General features: G+C 42.5%; 4 protein-coding genes across 10 annotated transcripts; 1 reads left to right on the forward strand and 3 right to left on the reverse strand.

Annotated features, from left to right (window-relative positions):
- Window positions 1–493: 493 nt before the first annotated feature.
- LOC112293103 (serine/threonine-protein kinase VIK) lies at window positions 494–2,874 on the reverse strand. The gene is made up of 2 exons (XM_024542196.3): window positions 1,861–2,874; window positions 494–1,643 (listed from the first exon to the last, which is right to left on the reverse strand). The coding sequence occupies exons 1-2, from the start codon at window positions 2,371–2,373 to the stop codon at window positions 891–893; spliced, it is 1,266 nt and encodes a 421-aa protein (XP_024397964.1). The 5' UTR covers window positions 2,374–2,874; the 3' UTR covers window positions 494–890.
- Window positions 2,875–3,933: 1,059 nt separating this feature from the next.
- LOC112293952 (uncharacterized) lies at window positions 3,934–9,072 on the reverse strand. Of its 2 annotated transcripts, none has more exons than XM_024543982.3 (8): window positions 8,901–9,072; window positions 7,688–8,421; window positions 7,047–7,300; window positions 6,391–6,608; window positions 5,699–6,134; window positions 5,368–5,483; window positions 4,654–5,081; window positions 3,934–4,523 (listed from the first exon to the last, which is right to left on the reverse strand). In XM_024543982.3, exons 4-8 carry the CDS (start codon window positions 6,450–6,452, stop codon window positions 4,180–4,182), a joined length of 1,386 nt encoding a protein of 461 aa, XP_024399750.1. In that variant the 5' UTR covers window positions 6,453–6,608; window positions 7,047–7,300; window positions 7,688–8,421; window positions 8,901–9,072; the 3' UTR covers window positions 3,934–4,179. The 2 variants fall into 2 exon arrangements, with proteins under 2 accessions (XP_024399750.1, XP_090112968.1); XM_090256842.1 differs by having other exon boundaries at window positions 7,047–7,214; window positions 8,901–9,060.
- Window positions 9,073–9,799: 727 nt separating this feature from the next.
- LOC112293288 (iron-sulfur cluster co-chaperone protein HscB homolog) lies at window positions 9,800–13,250 on the reverse strand. Of its 2 annotated transcripts, XR_016507016.1 has the most exons (7): window positions 12,214–13,250; window positions 11,895–11,991; window positions 11,538–11,627; window positions 11,052–11,117; window positions 10,756–10,802; window positions 10,539–10,607; window positions 9,800–10,395 (listed from the first exon to the last, which is right to left on the reverse strand). XR_016507016.1 is itself a non-coding variant. In XM_024542541.3 (6 exons), exons 1-6 carry the CDS (start codon window positions 12,753–12,755, stop codon window positions 10,258–10,260), a joined length of 1,002 nt encoding a protein of 333 aa, XP_024398309.1. In that variant the 5' UTR covers window positions 12,756–13,250; the 3' UTR covers window positions 9,800–10,257. The 2 variants fall into 2 exon arrangements, 1 of the variants encoding a protein (XP_024398309.1); XM_024542541.3 differs by lacking the exon at window positions 10,756–10,802.
- A 154-nt stretch (window positions 13,251–13,404) lies between these two features.
- LOC112293287 (uncharacterized) lies at window positions 13,405–19,479 on the forward strand. 5 transcript variants are annotated; one of them, XR_002972963.3, is made up of 13 exons: window positions 13,405–14,447; window positions 14,630–14,988; window positions 15,177–15,297; window positions 15,488–15,573; window positions 15,669–16,116; window positions 16,541–16,641; window positions 16,999–17,065; window positions 17,285–17,512; window positions 17,603–17,920; window positions 18,076–18,258; window positions 18,443–18,515; window positions 18,620–18,918; window positions 19,143–19,479. XR_002972963.3 is itself a non-coding variant. In XM_024542538.3 (12 exons), the coding sequence occupies exons 1-12, from the start codon at window positions 13,992–13,994 to the stop codon at window positions 18,865–18,867; spliced, it is 2,688 nt and encodes an 895-aa protein (XP_024398306.1). In that variant the 5' UTR covers window positions 13,405–13,991; the 3' UTR covers window positions 18,868–19,158. The 5 variants fall into 5 exon arrangements, 3 of the variants coding, with proteins under 3 accessions (XP_024398306.1, XP_090112970.1, XP_090112969.1); XR_016507015.1 differs by having other exon boundaries at window positions 13,487–14,447; window positions 14,544–14,988; XM_024542538.3 differs by having other exon boundaries at window positions 18,620–19,158.
- Window positions 19,480–19,790: the final 311 nt, after the last annotated feature.

Genomic DNA, 19,790 nt, shown 5'->3' on the forward strand with positions numbered 1-19,790 from the left:
ATTGAAATTTTCATATCCTTAAATAGTTATTACAGAGGTGTTGTAGACAATTGCATGGTTGAATCATTACCAAAAACAGTACAACAGTTTTTCTTAAAGTTACAATTACCAATAACAAAACATTTCTTCACATTTCTGCTTTTGAAATCCAACCTTGTAATTATTCTCTACATATACTTTGAGGTACTCTATTACACTTGTTTGAAGATACTAAAAGAAGCTTATTTGAAATAAAACCAGTAGACACATCTGTTATTTTCATTGCTACCTCATCCTATGGATACAAAGTTTAAATTCTCTAGTAATAAAACACTCATCCATGTCATCACTTATACATAAAGTGGATTGTAATGCAAAGGACATGTATTTAATGACCCATGTTGACGAACATGCTGTGCGGTCGATTCGTGAACCAGTTTGGGTTAAAGAAAATACAAAAAAACAAAATAAAAACTAACTAACAAAATACAAACAAAATGGAGACAAGGAAGCGTAGTGGAATCATAAACGATATCAACATTTGAAAAGATAAAATCGGTTTACTCAATCATCAGTGGCCTTTCTACCACGGAATAAAACTAAGGACGCATGCAAACATTGTCCACCAATGTGGATTTCTTATCATGCCGACACATTTGTAGAGAAAATGAGTTGGTGATGCATCATCCTGCATCGAAAAAGACGTCCTACTGTTTTGTCGGTACCGAATGAAACGAAGCGGCTCCCAACTGTTGAGCTTTCAGAGCACTGGTGACTGTCACCACAAGCTTGGGAGATCATATTTGTAGTCCTAAAGCTCAAGGTTAGTGTAATTGAGCTGAAAAGGAATGTACTTGATCAGTAGAACTTGAAGGTCAAGGTTAACTCGAAAGCCACTGGGCTTGTAGTCATCACTCACTGTGGTGACGATGAATGCGTTGTAAGAGATGACGAAAACAATGCCGATCTTGTTGCGACGTCTTCTCTTGAATTTGCTCAATCTTCCGAACGATGTCATCGAACTGGGGCCGTTTTTCGGGAAATTCTGACCAGCATTCGGTGATCAACTCCCTCATACCATCCGGGTAATGAATCTTGGCATCGAAGTCGGGGCGTAGATTTTCCCTCGCAACCTTGGAGGCGGCATCATAAGCCTCATAGCCAGAAAAGGGTGAAGCGCCTTCGAACATTTCATACAGTATCATGGCAAAGGAGAACACATCCACCTTTGTGTTGTAATTTTGGCGCAGAAAGACCTCGGGAGCCATGTACCGGTAGCTGCCAGTTTCCCCTGTTAGCTTGTACGCTTCATGTATGTTTGCCACTTTGATGAGCTTACTCAATCCGAAGTCTCCAACCTTCAGTTCGTTGGCTTCGTCAATTATGAGATTCCGAGGCTTGAGGTCGCGATGGATGATTACGTTAGGGCCGCCGTGAAGGTAAGCCATCCCGCGAGCCATGTCAAGCGCAAGTGCGACAGCCAAATCTGCAGGCACGGGACCCTTCTGAATCAATCTGTGGAGATCCCCTCCTGGCAAGTATTCAGTAACGAGCATGAGCGGGGGCTTGTTGATCACAGCGGCCAGGAACTGCACTATGTTTGGATGGCGCAACTTCACCAACAACTCCACCTCGTTGAGGAAGTCCTTCCTTACTTCCCGGTCCTTGGATTCACCCACACATCACCGCAAAACATTCAACAACATTCTAATCCTGCGTACAACTTACGTATAAGTACCGAAGCCCACTGCTTCCATTACAAAAGAAAAAAAAAAAACTCCACGATATGACATAGAATCTGATCTACCATTTCTTTATGCCATTACTTAGAGTTTTTCGTTTCTCTTTTTTCCTTTTTTCGGGTGCACAACACTCAGGTACCTTGGACAACGAAGGTCGAATGGTCTTCACAGCGACTTTGGTGCCACGCCAATTCGCCTGTCGGATCTCCCCAAATGATCCTTTGCCGATGAGCACGCTTTCATCCATGTTGATTTCACTAGGGTCGTCAATCAACCAGTCCCAGCTTTGAGGGGGATACTTCAGGTTGCCACCTTCATCCCCCTTACGCCCAGGATCGACTACCGGTTGAGCACCGTAACGTGTCAGCAACTTCACCATAGATTTGAATCCCGACTTCTGCGCGTAAGCCAACGGAGTGTTGTTCCGCCTGTCGACAGGATCGACCCAAGCGCCCGCGCTGAGAAGCAGCACAGCAGCCGAGAGGCTCTTGGAGGAGGCCGCCACGTGAAGGGGCGTGCGCTTGTCGTAGTCCGCAGCATTGACCAACGCAGCACTATCTCCCTCGTCCAATAACTTCTTCAATGCATCCGCGTCGTCGTTGCGCACAGCCCAATGCACTTGCGCCAACGCTCTCTCATTCTCGTCTCCCATCTCACGTACCCACAAAAAAACAAAAACAAAAACAAAACAAAACACTCCACCAACCTACCCAACACTCTCAAATCCCCACCCCAAGACGCAATTTTCCACCTCCAACGCAATCTCAACCCTAATCAAACGACGCTGGCAATCATCACCTACCAGATGCATGCCATATCCTTGTCCTCACGCCTCCCAAAACGCTCAAAACCTTGAACTAGAAGCTATCCGGCACCAATTCGCATTAGACTGTCGAGATCACCCCAACCTACCCCTCCACCTACTCCAGGCTATCGTAACAAACACCCCAATCCAGTACCCCACAGCCCACCTCGGTGCGTGTCGCTGCGAAGTGCACGCCACAGACTGCTACGACGCGCGAATACACGCAAACCCGGCATCGGAGACGAGGCGGAGGGCAAGGGAATCATCGTCAGTGATGTTCATGATTGCAGCTTTACATCATCTGTTCGCTCGGCACTTCTTGTGCAACGCCAGTTGAGGTTTACCGACACAACAGCCATTAATGGCGGTAGCAAGTGGGTGGTTGTGTGCCCTGACACTGGGCTCCATCGCCTTCAATTCCCTTTGGTTTTGCTACTATTTTCCTTTTGCTTGGATTGGCTTTGACAGGGTGGGTGCCTCTGTATCCCCGGAAGCTGGACCACGTGCATGTTTACTGCACCGACTGCTTCAACGGCATCGCTCCGTTACACTGAGCCCTTCCGTCAAGACTCAGTCGGTAGTTGGTATTGATGCCGATAATTCTTTAAAGGATCATCCGTATCCACTATTGACACTTCTTCACTGTCTGCTTCCTAATCATTTTGCCTTGGTATTTGGGGGGGCATTGGGGTGGTTGCTGGTATTGGGGTCCCGTAGAAAATGCTGTATGACTCTGAAAACTTAGAAAGTTATGATCTGTTGAAATTGAGAAGTCTTCCTTTGTTGATTTATATTTAAGAAAATTGGTCAAGAAGGCATGAAATTAAAAGATGAGGTGGAACATTCTTTCTAATATTCATGAGTGGTGTTTGTTTTTAAGAATTTGTTTTTAAAGTTTCTGTCAAGAAGTTGTTTTTACAAAACAAAGTAAAATAAAAAATCATATCGAACTTTGCTAAAAATACATAGAAATTATATTTATTTATTTAATAGTTGCTATAATTGTTAAAGTTGAGATACAAGTTGTTTTATTTAAGATTACATCAATCAATCAATTATATATATATATATATTATAGAATAAAATAAAATAAAAAACCGGTCAATGTCATGGCCTCTTCTCAATTTTAGTTGTTTCCATTGATCAAGGCTCCCAAAAAGATACGTTTTTTACCAAACAAGAGATTTTCATTGGCCTTTGAGATCATGACCTTTTAAAGTGGGCTCTAGGTACAAAGACTCTCTTATAAATGTTCAACATATCAATTGTTTGTGCAAATAAATGAACTTCAAGATGCCATATTTTAGTGGACATTCTTTTAATGGTTATGAACGTAGATGAGATGACAACATATATATATATATATATATATATATATACTGTCAATTAAAAATTAAAAATTGAAAATAGGTAAAAAAAAATAAAATTGCCTAATTAGACCTTTAAGAATTTCATCAATGTCAACTAGGCTGCTGCAACTGTTGGGCATTCTTAGCAATGTCCTAACACGAACATGCTTGAAATCACGTCTTCAGAACCTGTGGTCACCTGATCATATGGTAGCTGATGGTACAATGGAACACAAGTGCAGCAAGCTAACCCTGGAAACTCGTTAAGTTGGCATAACTCTATCTCTCCATGAAAAGTGCTTCATCAGTTCCAGAAACTGTCATTTAGGTAGTTCAATAGTCCCTCTTCTAAAGCAAGTTCGCGCAATCTGTCCAACGCTCTCTTCTCAGTGCACAGTACCGCTGTCGAAGAAACTCCCAACACTAAGGCTACCTCAGATCTCAACAGTGGAGGGTGGCCCCCAAGTCCATAGCGCAGATGCATAACTTCTTGTTGATGAGGCGTAAGTGAAGATAGTACTCGAATGACTTCAGTCTTTTGTTCTCCATCACGTAAAAACGCCCAAGGATTACATGTAAAAGAGTGGTCTGTTAACTGCTGCAAATAGTGCTTTCCGCCACGAATGCTACTTTCGGATGAACCAGCTTCTGCAAACCACTGGTCATTATCAGTGAACGCAGACATTCCATTGTGCAAGGTATAGAGTATAACGTCTGGTAGACAGAACATTGAGAACAGAATGTTAAGCACGTATAAAGAGGTGGTCAGGATGCAAACCTGAAGCTTCCAATGACTTCACGAACGGCATAGTCCGAAACGTTTCGCGTATTTTTTTTGCACTCATTTTTGCGATATTCTTAAGTTCATCAGATGTGGGTTGTCTTCCATGCTCAATAACGAAGTCATCCTTATGTCCCAATAGTTTTGAAATATTTGCATAGACCGTTTGGCCTATCCTCAACTCACGACCGAACTTCTCAGATGCAATACGCATTTGATTCTTCACCCCAAAGAAAGCATAAGAAGAGAATTTTGTGCTTCGTGTGCGATCGAACTTCTCTGAGCTTTTCAAAAGTCCAATATACCCTTGTTGACAAAGCTCATCATGCGATAATCCCCGCCCATGGAATTGTTGTGCCACTGAATGAACAAGCCGAGTGTTTGCTTCGACCATCTTTCTTTGAGATGCCCGTCCTCTCCCCACTCTACACAACGGTATCATTTAGAATAAAATATGTTGTAACAAAAGAAAAAGAAAAAGAAAAAATATTGATCACACCGTAACTTCGAAGGACTGGATTCAAGCACGACACATGAGGCTCACTTTCTCTTGGAATTACTTTTCCACTAATAGACCCCTTCTTCAATGAGTTATCTCATACAGCAAAAACAATTTAGCCTTCTTAAAGTAATGCCTCGTCAATGGTATGAAAACACATGCAATAGATCAGATGCGAGTGGGGAAAAGCTCATTACAAATGCAAGAAGTACCTGGCGTAAAGGGCAAAAACAGAAATGCCAACAGCATCGGCCCATTCCTGCACAGTTGGTACCCGCCCAAGCTGCTCTTCCAATTCCACATTCTTAGCCTCCAGTGCGAGTAAATCCTGTACAAATTCTCAGTAAGAGCTTACTCTCGACACCAACTACTTGCTCACAGTGTTAAATTACACAATCGAAGTCAAGCTGCATTAAGTATGAGCAAACTGGAAGGTTTGCAGAAAAACTGGTTGACAAGCGTGATGAATAACTAAATAAGTGGTCGCTTCCAAGCTAAGGCAGAAGAAGTTCTAGCATGTAGAATGACTAAACCAAATAATACCTGCACGTGTGATACGTACTCAGCTTCCTCATGATCTGTTAAAGGTGGTCGACCACCAGCACTTCTTGACCGAGGGTACAATGATCTTGCTTCAGTACCTAGCTCCGCCTCGCTCACTCCAGAGCGTTTTCCAGAAAAAGGAGAACTAGCAATTTCATGATTGATAAGTCGAGACTGTGCTGAAGTAGCATTTTCAGAGAGGAGGTTTTTAACAGAGCTGCCTCTCTTGTCAAATTTATCACTAGCACCAAAGTACCAACCCTGGCACTTCTGTGCGTCGTTTAATGTGGACCTTCTTACTGATTGGTCATGTGATAAAGCCTGATCAGAACCACTATCGAAGGCTACAACTTGCCGACAGAGAGGATACCGGCGTGTAGTCCATAATTTGCCGCCAAAATCGACATTTCTTCGAACAGTGCGCTGTAGTGCTGGCCTGACCACTCCAGTGAATGGTAGCAAAATAAGACTTCTAGCTAGACATGTCATTTTAGAAATAAAGAAATCACAGGGAATAACTCTGATTAGAACTCAAACCTAAGAAGTTACATCAGTCTAAAGGGTACACTATCTACAGTAATATACACATCCCTTTCAAAAATACTTAAAATCTAACAACATGAAGTTACAGAACCCTGCTACTGGATCTCGACATATAAGCCAAAGAAACGAGATTCAGAAAAAGAAGTTACAAGCATGATGAAGCTGAGACTTTGGTGCTCAACTCTGTCGCGCGCCAAACCTCAGATGACATAGTAATCAGGAACTACAAATGCAATCCTTTTGTTAACTCCCTCTCCTTGACTTAAATGCCACTAGAAGGTGCTCGAGTATAGAAGTCATCCAAAATAGATCACCTCAGGCCCAGAATTGAGCGAACCAATCCTCAAAAATTATTTGCGTGGGATCTCTGCACCCAAACAGATCAATCACACACTAAACCGTGATCAATGCCATGTTTAACCACGTGCACCAAACATTCCCAACAAGGCAGACACGAAGAAACGTGGAATCTACGGATGCGTAACAAATCTTTACACCACAAAATTTATCACATCTCTCTAGCCATCTCAACAACTGATCATCCTTAAAAGCTTAAGTGTCCAAGGCCACGCGTAATCATCGGACACATAGTGCTACGAAACATACCTCCACTAGTAAGCCGCGATACCAGCACTCGCACCAAAGCAAGTGATATAAGAAACTAGAATCAACACTACAACGGAGTCATAGACAAATACGACATTCATCTAATACAAGCTGTTGTATTCTGCGAACAAGCCGACAGCAGCAGCAAAATCCACTGCAACCCCAGGAGATCCTTAATCCTGCGAGAATTATACCATACCTTCTGCTTCACCAACACGCACCACATCCAAAACCCCAGGCAACGCTTAGCTGGAGCTGCATCGAGATTCTACAAGGCCGCATACGCATCGATGCCGAAGTAACAACTTCATCAAAGCCTTATGGCACCACCAACTACTCGCACGCCAGCTATGCATAACTCCAACCACTGCGCATGACCCACTCCATCTCCCCAAGAGCTCACAGCATGAAAATCGCCCATTCCACTAAGATGGTCGTGGGTGTGACAGATATCTACAGAAAACAAAAACGATTGATTATTTGCATACAACTTGCAATGCCAACTAACATGAGCAACCTACATCTCCCACACGACGGAGAACAAAGATTCCGCCATTATTATGCACATACAAATCGTTTCGTCATAAAGGCAGGCCCGTTTTTCTTCACTATGTTCTCATGCATCTCTGATTGCCTTAAACCAACTAAACACTCACATAAAAACGTCATCATACACAAACGATATCTTATTCCTTCAGTATACACTCGTGACTATCATCTTAACTCGTACATAACATCTCCATTCGCTCACCAGCACATGCTTGTCGATCGTCGTTTCCTACTCCTATCAAACCAGCGTGGATGAACACAGGACACATCAAGATCGCACAAAAATCTCACCGTGATGCTTCGACGTGCAGGTCCGACTTAACATTCGAAACTCCCCACTGAACCATATGCTTCCCGAAACCGAGTCACAACTCACGCCGCCCCTGTCTCTCCGCTCCGAGTCTTGGCAATTACGAATGCGATTGCTGTCTTCTCCCACCAGCCGTTGGTGCCTTCCACTGAAAAAACCCTTAATCCCAGGCACCGGGCTAAACCTCGAACAGACAACTGAAGTCACATTTGCAACATCTCTGGACAAACCACCATCTCGAGCATTCAAAGGCATTCGTGCGCGCCTGCAAATCCTCTCCTCTGTGCAACGTTTCGCATATAGGACTCACGTAAACAAGACCATAAAGCAAAGATTTCACAATACTTTCACTCCTGTTACCACTCCCACTCCCAGTCACCGCCACATTACGATACGAATCTGCCCGCCATGACCGCCAACTTCTAAAACTCTCGCGTCTTCCGTCCAAACCATTAGCCAGCAACCATGCCGAATCACCCTACAACATCACAATAGTTCTACCCAATTCGTTCGCCAGCCCGATTTTTTTGCCCGTACTGCTATCAACATCCCAATCTCTGGACCTCCCGTTCTGTTCCACCTCCCATTTCCGCCTATGCTTGCAGAGCTGTATCGATCGAAGGCAGATATCTGGCCCGGTCTCCCTACCAGCTGATGCTATCACCACACCTCGCAGGTGAGTTCCGTCTGCTGTGGTGCAACTTCTGAACAAACCCTGCGTCCACGTGAAGCCAGCACAAGAATCCAACCATGAATGGTGAGGAAGTCGAATGACTGAAATGAAGGACTCATTGGCTCCAACTGGGGTCTAACACATAAGAATCCAGACTCCATTGGAAAGAAGCCCACAAATATTCACAAAACTTCCTTAAACCCAAAATCTCCAAAGGTCAGAATCCCACTTTGTAAAAGTCTTAGTTTCAATATCCCATCTCCAAACTTTCAATTTCTCAAAGTATTCCAATCAGCTAAAAAAATGCACGACAACACTTGCAGGTCAGAGCTTCCAATGCGACCTCGCACTCAAGACTAGAATCTCAACCGAATCATTGCACCCAATCACGTAAAATGCATGTTAATCGCTGTGTGCGATGAAACAGCAAAGAGCAGACCCCCAGAAGAAAAGAATACAGAGAGGTGGTCACTGATCCCAAGAACAACAAACCAGCCCCAGTTGACAGAAAGGCGTCGTACATGCTCATTGTCGAGGCATCGCTGTCTTGTTCTACTCAGACTCGCCCTTCGCAGCCTCTTTGCTTTCCTCTGGGCATCAAGGATCAACCCCAACTCCTGAAAGAGAATCAGAAGCAGGGGAATGACACATCCGAGCGAATGCCAGCGGAGACAGCGAGGTGCTGCAACGGAGGGCGTAGAAACCGAGGAGCAACGAACGCTCGTTCTGAAGAAGCAAAGGGCTGGGACACAAACATTTGAAGCATAGCCCTTTTCACACCGGTGCGGGACTCCTATCCGGTTTGAGCCCCAGAAGCTCTGTTCACATAACTAGAGGTGCAATTGAATTCAACTTTTTAGGTACAATATGTGTTTGGTGCAATAATAGGCTTATGAGTCAATTTATAGTATAAAATTTTAAATGTATGTATATTTTCTATTCAAATAAAATAATATAATATAATATCAAGTTGAAATTAGTATTTTATGTACAAATTTCAATGAGATAAATTCCATTTTTGTAAGTATCATAGTCATCCACAAATATGATTTTGTTTTGTTTTGTTTTTCTAATATTGCAAACAAATTGGCTTTGTCAATCTCCATTAATTAAATTTTTGAAACATTCTCTTCATGACTCATTTATATGCTTTGAACAACAAAATAAGCATTACAATGTAGGCATCACATACAATGTATAATTGTTTAGGCCTAATTGACTTTGGATTTTAAATAGTGCATTCATTAACCAATAACTATGTTGAAAATTATAACACCTATACAACCCCAAATTGAACAATATTGTACACAGTGAACGACCTCAATAAATTTCCACAGACACCATGTTCTCACATTTCAACTTCTGTTGCTTTTCAAAAATCTAAAAGATATCACACTTCATGCACAAGTTGACTATCGAATTTGATAAATTGATGCATTTATTTACCCCTGCTTCATCCACGAAGCAAAAGATCATACACTATCTCATCCTTGTATCCATGAAATGAAATGACCGCATCATACATTAAGAGAAGGATGAGACATCATGGGATATGAGCCCATAACGGTAGGGAATCGCAAGGAAGGTTGCAGAATATGGCCAGCAGCACTGCTTCTGTTGGGTCTATAAGGATTTGCCAGATTGATAATCCACAAGATCCAGCTTGCTGTTTCTAAACCAAGCGCCCCATATAGTAAAGTTGGTGAAATTCAGAATATTTGATCAGCAGGTTGTTCAAGCTCCTCCAAAGAAATGGTGCTCGGAAGCTCCTGTTCGTGAAAGGCTCCAATTCAACTTCAGCTGTGGGAGCGCTCTCGAACTTTCCCCTTGCCCACAGTTTTTTAATGGGGTCATATAACTGTTAAGTAAGATGGCAGCTTACTGCTTTCTAGTTATTTCTTCAATGATCTTATGATAATATGTCATGCGCCGAACAAGAGGAATAGCACCCATAACATCTCCGCTCTGAAATACTTCCTTCAAAGCGTTCTCACAGTCCGACATTTTTTTCTTGTTCTGCATAGAAACAAAAGCTGTTCATGAATGCGGAGTCGTACCAGTTGGCAAGCAATTCGTACCAAGACTAAACATGGCTTTTGGTCTGTTACATTAAGTCTTCTTGAAATGTGTGAAAAAAAGCCCGAGGTAATTCAATCTACCTGCTCTTTTATTTTGGCAAGCTTAACAGGATCAGTTGCTTCTTCCACTTCTTCCCGTAATTCCATAATCTGCAAAATTGAACACGATTTCACGGCATTTTAAGAGTCGGCTAAGCAGTTTGGTATAATATTGTGCATATCATTGCAGTGAAGAATATCGGAAGGACATGCAAATAAAGGCCAAGTTACAGTTACATGGCGGCATAAAATGAACTACCTCCTAGAATTTCAGAACTCTTAACGAAGATCACCAAAGAAGAGTATCTGTACACCACTCGCATGAAATCCAACAGTGCTCATTGGCGCTCGTTCAAATAACTTGAAACAACCCCATAGACAGGTCCAGATTTACAAATGTTGCTAATTGTCCTACCGTTCAATTCATGTAAAGCGCACAAGTTTCGTAACATTTGATGCTCAATAAGTTCTATACATTAAAAACCTGAAAGAATAACAGCCGAAATGTCACTGTTAAAGCTATGAAGAAACTACTCCTAGGGTAAAGAAAATAACCTCCATGAGCAGAGCAGGATCATGGATTGTGACTTCCTCATCAATGTCCACACCATTCAGTTTTAACTGAACATCACAAAAAAAATACTCCGATAGCTTAGAACCTCTAATTGAAATTTGAATATTACATTTAGTAGGACAGCTTCATAGAAGATAACTACGACGCATCAAACTTTCGCATTCATCCACAAAGTACTCTGAGTTGACCATACAACTTCTCAAAGGAACTTTTATTAACACTACCATCAAATTCGCAATTTGTAGGACACACACAAAAATATCATCGCCCATGGCTTCAACTATTCATGTCTCTAGTAATGACAACAAACTACACATCTCCCAAAGAGAAAGGATTTGAAACGGCTTTAAGAATGTGTCATTTACAAGGTTCTCCATATAGTTTCTAATGAAGATCAAAAACAAAGGCTGGGAGGAAAGACATCGAAAGAGTAACAAATGATGAACTTCTGCTCAAGATAAAATTACCATGTATCGCGCACGAGACAAGGGATCCAAGAGGACATAATAGGCCTTGATCACTTGCGCTGACTGCTCAGCCGAGTAGTCTTGCTCTCTCTACAAGATTTAGGGATATATTTTATCATTTAACGCAAGAGGATAATATGCATGCAAAGCGTCAATGTGAAAATGCTTGAAGAGCTAAAAAAATCACGCATTCGGATCTATTCTAGAAAAACATTTCAAAGAGCACAGTACAACACACATCAATGGACTAATCTTAACAATTAACTGGTGCCTTCACATTCTGAATGGGTCGACCACATTCACCAGCTTCTGAAACCATGAATGTGGTCTACCGATAAGCCTAAAGAGGAAACAGACCTCAGATTTTCCGCTTGACAAATCTGGGTGAAGGAATTTCTGAAGCTGCTTGTAATTCTTTTCTAGAATCTTGGAATCTTGTAGATAACTTGTATCCCTGCATCAGCCAACATTGTTAGGATCGTACCCTAAACTCCTAATGACATTGAGTCGTTCAAGTATTATTTGCGTAATCCATGTCAGGCTGTTTCAGAGGAGTATGAGGTTGAGCTAATATGAACATTCCAGACCTTTGCTACTAAAAGTTAAAAAAGAGTCGACCATGTTTTGAACTTCGCAGAGTACGAGTTAAACGAAACAATATCGAACAGGGACTTACACAGAGAGGAGCTGGAAAAAGTCCATACTATGATCTAATGGCTGTATCGCCTTGCATGAAGAACAAACAAAAAATGGAGCTGCAGTAGATGTTTCTTCGCACGACCAGCATTTTTTCGCTTCCACCTCCTTCACAATTGTACTCGAAAACCCTCTCTTCAACTGCATTCCTTGATTTAAACCCCTAACCCTACCTCTACTAGACGATGTACGATTACAAGTCCTAGTGCCAACGCAAATTAATCGTTGATGTATCCGTTTAGATAGTGATGCTACGCCTTTTGATGATGTCGCATCAAAGACAGTACAGAAAGCAGGGCCAACATCTAGAAGCCGCGCAATGGAAGCACTTGCCGGCCGGTGAAATTCTTGAGGTTTTTGTGAAGGACTCTGACCAATGACACACCCCACGTTCGCTGTGATCGGGTCAGTCAACAAGGAGAGCGATTCTGAGAAGACCCCAGAGAATTTTGATGAGGAGAACAGGAAATGGGTGTGCAGAGCACGGCGCAATGAGGAGGATTTTGGCCCTAACCACCCCATCCTTGACTTCTATAGAGAATCTATCTGAAGATTTAGAAAATAGAATGCAGAGAAACAGGAATGCATCCACCCCTCCTACGTCATCTCCATGGAACGTTGACAAGTGAACACATCATAACGTATTCGACAAGCGCGTCTAATTTGATGGTATAGATAATCAAAACATTTTTCGGAAAAAAGACTCGGATATAAGTCGCACAAGAGCAGCATCGGAGACCAGAAGAATAATCCACCATGTGTTACACTTCATGCATGTTATAATCGACGGATGATAATTTTTCCCGATTCTGTGCAGCATCTGAGGGGTAACAGAAACCACACACGACCGCAAAATCTACCCTACACACTGAGCTTAGAAAATGCCCTCGCCTCGAGAAAGTGGGTAGCTTTGAAAGGCTGAGAGAAGTACAATTGGCATCACTTTCATGCCTAGTTCGTTGTTCCTATCCAGACTTGCGAAAGAAGAAAGGAGGGTTTTCTGGGTTGTGATAGGCGGGGATCTGCCCTAAATGCACAATACAAGCACCGCATGTGATGAGATATTACGAGAACATACAACACCTGCGTGGGTCTCAGCCGGGTATGTAAAGAACCGCCACAGCCAGAAGTATGGGAGCGGCCAGGATGGCTCGGCCTGATTCTGTGTTATCTATTCTACTACCTAGACTGGAAGCCAGAAGCCGCGGTTGCTCTCAACCAATCCTGTAAAGAACTATCTGCCCTGCATTTTCAGACTAGGACTTCATTGGTGAACACACCAACAACCCAAGCAATCATCAGTTGCCGCATCATCAGCGTCGGCAGATGTAGTGGCTTGCAGAGAGTAGGGGGGCGATTGGTTCTGAATTGGCCTGGTTGAGATTAAGAGTGATCGAGCGATCGGGAAGCGAGATGGCGACTTGAATTTGTTGTCTTGGATTGATGAAATTGATTCTGCAGTTCGTATCAGAGAAATTTTCCTTGTAGGAACTAATAACGAGTGAGTGAGGAGATGGGGCGGTTCTACATTCTGTGCAGGAAATGATAGTTTGAAGAATGTTTGAATATTTTTTCCCGCAGGAGTACCAGGAGGGGATTACTTGAGTCAGCATGGAGTAGGGTCTCGTGTTTTGGCATTTATGGTCTACCGTTAATGTCTTTGTTCACGAGTTTCTGGGTGTTTCATCAGCAGTGATTCTGCCCTAAGAGCACTGATGTTAATCTAAGAAAAGGGAATTGACGGCTGGAACATCAGCCATGGCAACTGGGAATGCGTTATCAGCCAGGCTGCTCTGTATGTCGGAACGCAGCAGCGGCAGCAGCAGGCCTCCTTGCAGACAAGTCTCGTCTCTGGGCTGTAATCGTTACGCCGTTCGGCTCCCTATTGTATCCTCTGATTCCACCATCTCAACGATTCTTGGAATGCATCACAATTGTGACATCACAGCAGTCAGGCGGGTGGCCAACACAAATGAACAGTCTGATGATTTCATCGCTGTACCAAAAATCCGTGCATGGCGAGGGAATGCAAATGGATTTGCAAAGGGGAGAAGGGTAGTGTCTATGGCTATGGTTTCGTGGGCACCAGAGTCATCGTCACACAATGAGATGCAGTATGAAGACTTTCGTTCGGAGATATTAGAACAAGTTGGCGAGGTAGGGGCTGAATCCAACAAAACTCGATTACCCTGGTCGCAATTCCAGCCGCAACAGGTGCACATCTCTCCCCAACCTAATCGATATTATTTCCGTAGCTTATTCCGGATTTACAAGAGCAAGTAAGTATGTCTATGCTGGATCATGCAGCAGGATGTGCTAGGAGACTTGAAGCTTTGGAACTTCAGAATTCTTTCGATTGGAAAATGGCGCTTGAACTATGTCCCAATTCTTGACAGTTATCACTTTTCAACGGAGGGAGATTGAGAAGCGGTGCCCGAAGAATCGTCGATCACCTGATTCAATCAACTCAGCCTGTAGTGCATTCTTTGGACCTCCATCGTAGTCAGAAGGTACTTAGCAAGGGCTTTAGGAATGCCGATCAAGCAACGGGACATGTAAGCACTGCGAATGCAGTTAACATGAATGCTGACACAAGCAATTCCGAAAAGAATGTGGAGTGCCATGTCGAGGCTGTGTCTTGGCGGGAGCGTCATATCAGTGCAAGTATCAGAGTAGAAGCTTCCCAGGAACAGGTTTGGGAGGTTTTGACTGACTATGGGAGACTGGCGGAGTTCATACCTAATCTTACTCGCAGGTGCGGAGCTAAAATCTCAAATTTCCTGTGAAAGGGACATATTGAATTATTATTTTTATTCTTGATGAGAGAAGACAATTCCTTGCTTGATGCTTTTGTGATGTTAGACATAGGTTTTCTGACAAAAGCCTGTAGTAACATGATACATGACTAAGGTATTATCATTATGTTTTGGGTGAATGGAACAGTGAGCAAATCCCCTGTCCTCATCCCGGGCGAACGTGGCTTCTTCAAGAAGGCAAACAGAGCGCCATGTATTGGCAAATTGAAGCTCGGGTCGTTCTTGATCTGGAGGAATTTCTTGATGCGGTAAGTCTGTCATTTTGTGTTCAATTCCTCGAAGGAATTTTAAAACAGTGCACTAACGTCTTATTCTTCCCATTGGGGTTTGCAAAATGTTCAAAGAGCACTTACCCAAAGAATAGAACGCATACTAGGTTTGCTACCATTGAAAGGCTGCCATGGTTCTTTCTAACCATTTAAGCTGTGTTGTTTGCAGAAGGATGGTAGAGAACTACGATTTTCTATGGTAGATGGTGATTTCAAGCGCTATGTAGGACGGTGGTATCTTCGTCCTGATGTTCGGTATGTGATTGTCGTATTTAATTTACTTTCAGCTATGTCGCGTATTCTATAATAAGCAGCATGCATCAAAGTGTTGATGGATGGTTCAATTTCAGTCCAGGTACAATTATATTACATTATGAAGTGAACGTGACACCTAGACTGCTGTTCCCGGCGGCCTTTGTTGAGAAGATTATCAAGTCCGACCTCCCCACCAATTTACGGGCTATAGCTGCGCGAGCAGAAGACTGCTCGAATGTTTCACGAGTGGCAGCTGTGCAGACAAAGGATGTTGTCTCTCCACGCTTGTTTCAGAAAATTGAAAGAAGCAGTACAAAGACAAGAGAGTATAGCACGGCTGGGTCTGCTGTTAAAACCGCCCTGAAACCCGTTCTAGCGGAGCCAATGAATTTGAGTGGAGGGTCGTCTGCTCCTGTGGAATGGAATGAGAGGTCGAGGCTGATTAGTAAAGACTCCTCGTGGGGAGCTATTGGATCAACTTGTAAAGTTGGAAAGCCATGTGCTGTAGATGAAGTCCACTTGAGGCGTTTCGATGACTTGTTGGTAAGTTTTGGCAGAGCACGTGTTTCTTGAACCAGAGGGAAATCAGAATTGTTGGTATTAATTATGAAAGGTCTTTGATCTTTGATATCACGTGGCTGTCCGGGTTCCAGAAATGGATTTCAAGGAGGCTGCCATGTAATTCATGTTGATTTTTCATTGTTAGCATAAATTACGCCTCAACTTTTCGATCGAAGTATACGAAGAAATACATACACTTCCATATATTTTGCTGCACACGTTTAGAATTTTGTCAGACGACGAGGAAGATCGGAGCATTCTTGTAATCTTCGCCTTACAAGGGCGCGCGCGCCTGTCCTCTTCCTCCTCTCTCTCCTGTCCCTAGTTTATTTTTGTTTTTATTTTTAGGATTTCTTTCTTCAAAATATAGCAGATAACATAGTTCAGCTAAAAACTTGTTCTGCAGGAGAATGGAGGAGTACACAGGCGGGTAGTAGCAGCTATCACAGTCGAGGCGCCAGCTCATAGCGTGTGGGCTGTTCTTACTGCGTACGAGAGTCTTCAAGAGTAGGTTTCTGTTCTCTATGTCTGTAACCTTTCACTCTACATCGTGGCCATTCATATGAGACGTATCATAAGTTCAATTTGATGGCTAAGCTCTGATTTCCAACACTAGTTTTGAGAACTCGTGAAATTATGATTTTGACTAAGTTTTGAGGTTTTGTGTAGGACCTAGCAACACTTCTCACCATGATCAAGAGTTACAGTAATAGCTAAATTAGTAAAATCATGCCTGAAGATCTTTAATTTGTCTCAAATTTTACACATATTTTACAATCCCCTCCATCTAATTTTGATGGAGAGTTGAGCTATCTAGAGGATTCAAGTTGCTGGGTGTATGTGTGGTTTTTTTCATCTGATCAGGTTCATACCCAACCTAGCAATTTGCAAGGTATTGACTCGGGAGAAAAACAAAGTTCGTTTGCTACAGGTACTGCACCAGTGATGTACAGCTGCTATTATTTGGCATGTAAATCAGCAATACTGGATCACAGTAGTGCTTTGAACTTCCATTAGTTCTTAGCTTTACGGGATGAATCTCTTGGTGAAATGCCTTAGTGGATGAGCATATTAGCCACTTCTATTTGCTTTTTGGGTATTGTCGGAGTTAGAGTTCTGTTGGAACTGAAACTGCAATGCTGTGTTGCAGGAGGGCTGCAAGTGTCTTTTGTATATGGTTTTACATGCTCGAGTTATATTAGATCTCTGGGAAAGACCTCAGTATGAGATTTTGTTTCAACAAGTCGAAGGGGATTTTGACAGTTTCCAAGGGAAATGGACCCTAGAGCCTTTGGGAGCACAGCATACTTTGCTCAAGTATCTAGTTGACACCAAGATGCACAAAGATTCTTTGCTTGCTGAGGCTCTTGTTGAGGAGGTATATTATCAATCACTTCATCAGACCTAGCAAATGCTTATTTGAGTTCTATGTCTATTTGCTGATGCATTTTCTTGCGAACATATTCAGGTCATATATGAAGATTTACCCGCAAATTTATGTGCTATTCGAGATCGGGTTGAACTTCTTGGGTCCAATAGTTTACTGGACAGTAGAAATGAAGTTGTTGAGAAGCTTGAAAACATCAAGAAGCAAGAATTTCTTGTCCCGAAAGAATCTTTCGTAATTCCAGATTCACTTAAAGACGTTGGTAAGGACGATGACAAGCATGTGGTCAAAAGTGATCTCAAACCTTCTCCACGGATCCGACAAAGGCCTCTGGTCGCTGGCCTCCAGCGTGATTTTAACATTCTTCAACAAGAGCTTTTAAAATTTATTGCTGAAAAGGTGTAGTTTCTCCTTGGAAATTGTTGTTGTTACTTGTTAATGCGCGTTGACTGTCTTCTACAAGCACTGAAGTGTTGCTTTTTGAGGTTTTCCGTATGAAATTGTGGAAGTGGTAACAATTTAAGTTTATGTTGCAACAATTGTTTCCTGCGCAGGGCACCAAGGGTGTGATGCCTTTGAGATGTGAGTTGAGGGAAGCTGGGCGAGTGGACTTGGAGAAGGCCATAACTCGTAATGGAGGCTTTGGTCCTGTAGCTTCCAAATTGAACCTCTCATTGGCATATAAGGAGCGGAAGCCTAGAGGCTACTGGGACAATTTGCAGAATGTCCACAAAGAGGTATGACTCTCTTGTTATTTATTAGATCTTCTTTGATTATCTTCAAATAGTCTTGTTTATTAGAAAGGTTATTTTGATATAGTGTCTTTTCAGCTGATAAGATAATTTGTTAGCAGAACGAGGTTTAGGTGATTTGCAAGATCTTAATTGACTTTTGCTTGGGCTTCGGTTTTTTGGGTCTCAGATTCTACTGTTCCAAAAAGAACATGGAAATGATAGGACGACCATGCCAACCCGACAGTCATTAGAAAGAGCAGGTCAGCATTTATGTTACCCACAGGTTTTTTTGCCCAGCCAACACGGTATGATTTACGGAATATAGGATTATAGCGTTTTTATTTTTGGGTTGTGTGCGGTGCAGGACGGTATGACCTGGCACGGTCATTGGAAAAATGGGGAGGGCTTCGAGAGGTTGCACGGGTATTAGGACTCCAAGTGAAAAAGCGGCAAAAATCTCGTACTGCAAAGACCGATGTTGTGCCTGCCCTAGCGCCGAAGGATTCCGACGAAAGTGAGACTGATATTAAAGTACCTCTAAAGACTATGCTTCCATTAAAATCAAGAAAATGGGTCACTATGCGCCGCTATAGTACGGATTTCACTGATTAGTGAGGCTTCCGAAAAACTCCCGGAGAATTCTTCATCGCTTCCTTGTGCAAAGTATGTTCTCTGTCTGGATTCTTCATTCAGCATGGTAGTTTTTTTATCAACTCTTAGTCCAGGGCACTGAGCTCTCCTACTTATACTTTAGTGAGCCTGCTAATTAAGGGGGGTTGAGTTTAGTATTCCATATTTGTAACAATATGTGGATGTTCAGAACGAGTGCGTTATATTCAACCATGTCGTTGTGGATCACCAGTTTTACATTTTTGTATTCAATTCAGATCACTTGGAGCTCAATCGCGAGTCTCGAATTTGTTGGAAGAGGAGACGAATTTGTGGACTTGAAAAATGGAAACATAAACGTAATTATAGCATAAATGACTACATTCATAGTGTTCTATCCTATCTGAAATTAGCATCTATTTGACTGATTTATTCACAGCGTGGGTGGATGTGAAGATAGGTATGAATATGAAACCCTTCAAAAATGCCTATTGGTACTCTTCTAATTGGAATCACGACTGGGACTTACTAGCGATTACTTTATCTTTAGTGGTGAACTAATGATGTAGAATATTTAGAAACCACATGGTAACATATTCATGCTTATCACAGCTACATCGCTGCGTCCACCTGATTTCAATTCTCACCCTTGTTGGCTTTCCGGAACCGCTTCCGAAAAGCCAACAACAATATTGACACGGTTCCAGAAAAATCTGGTGGAGCTTTGGACTAACTTGTTACTTAAAAATTTGCGCTAGGCTTGCATCACTGTTTCTTTACATGTGATGAGCAGATTATGTTTGCCTTGGTTGATTTTGTGAGGTGTATAGGAAAGTCTACGTTGTGGACATCTTTGATTGTGTAGATTAAGAGATAAGGATGCTTAAGAGAATAGGATGATTTAGGCGGAACTGGGCAGCAGGCAA

Source organism: Physcomitrium patens, chromosome 16 (genome assembly GCF_059467195.1).
Source record: "Physcomitrium patens ecotype Gransden chromosome 16, ASM5946719v1, whole genome shotgun sequence".
Taxonomy (NCBI): domain Eukaryota; kingdom Viridiplantae; phylum Streptophyta; class Bryopsida; order Funariales; family Funariaceae; genus Physcomitrium; species Physcomitrium patens.

Bases quoted from the DNA above. Each gene is read 5' to 3' on its own strand.
- LOC112293952 (XM_024543982.3), bottom strand. From the start codon at position 6,452: ATGTCATCTGAGGTTTGGCGCGCGACAGAGTTGAGCACCAAAGTCTCA. The intron at 5,484-5,698 runs GTATTATTTGGT...GAATTTGTACAG, and splicing joins AGTACGTATCACACGTGCAG to GATTTACTCGCACTGGAGGC. The intron at 5,082-5,367 runs GTACTTCTTGCA...ACCGTTGTGTAG, and splicing joins GTTTTTGCCCTTTACGCCAG to AGTGGGGAGAGGACGGGCAT.
- LOC112293287 (XM_024542538.3), top strand. From the start codon at position 13,992: ATGGCAACTGGGAATGCGTTATCAGCCAGGCTGCTCTGTATGTCGGAA. The intron at 14,989-15,176 runs GTGCGGAGCTAA...TGAATGGAACAG, and splicing joins ATACCTAATCTTACTCGCAG to TGAGCAAATCCCCTGTCCTC. The intron at 17,921-18,075 runs GTGTAGTTTCTC...TTTCCTGCGCAG, and splicing joins TAAAATTTATTGCTGAAAAG to GGCACCAAGGGTGTGATGCC.
- LOC112293288 (XM_024542541.3), bottom strand. From the start codon at position 12,755: ATGGGGTGGTTAGGGCCAAAATCCTCCTCATTGCGCCGTGCTCTGCAC. The intron at 11,118-11,537 runs GTAATTTTATCT...TGTGATGTTCAG, and splicing joins TGTCTCGTGCGCGATACATG to TTAAAACTGAATGGTGTGGA. The intron at 10,396-10,538 runs GTAGATTGAATT...GTTTCTATGCAG, and splicing joins TTGCCAAAATAAAAGAGCAG to AACAAGAAAAAAATGTCGGA.
- LOC112293103 (XM_024542196.3), bottom strand. From the start codon at position 2,373: ATGGGAGACGAGAATGAGAGAGCGTTGGCGCAAGTGCATTGGGCTGTG. The intron at 1,644-1,860 runs GTACCTGAGTGT...GGTGAATCCAAG, and splicing joins TTCGACCTTCGTTGTCCAAG to GACCGGGAAGTAAGGAAGGA.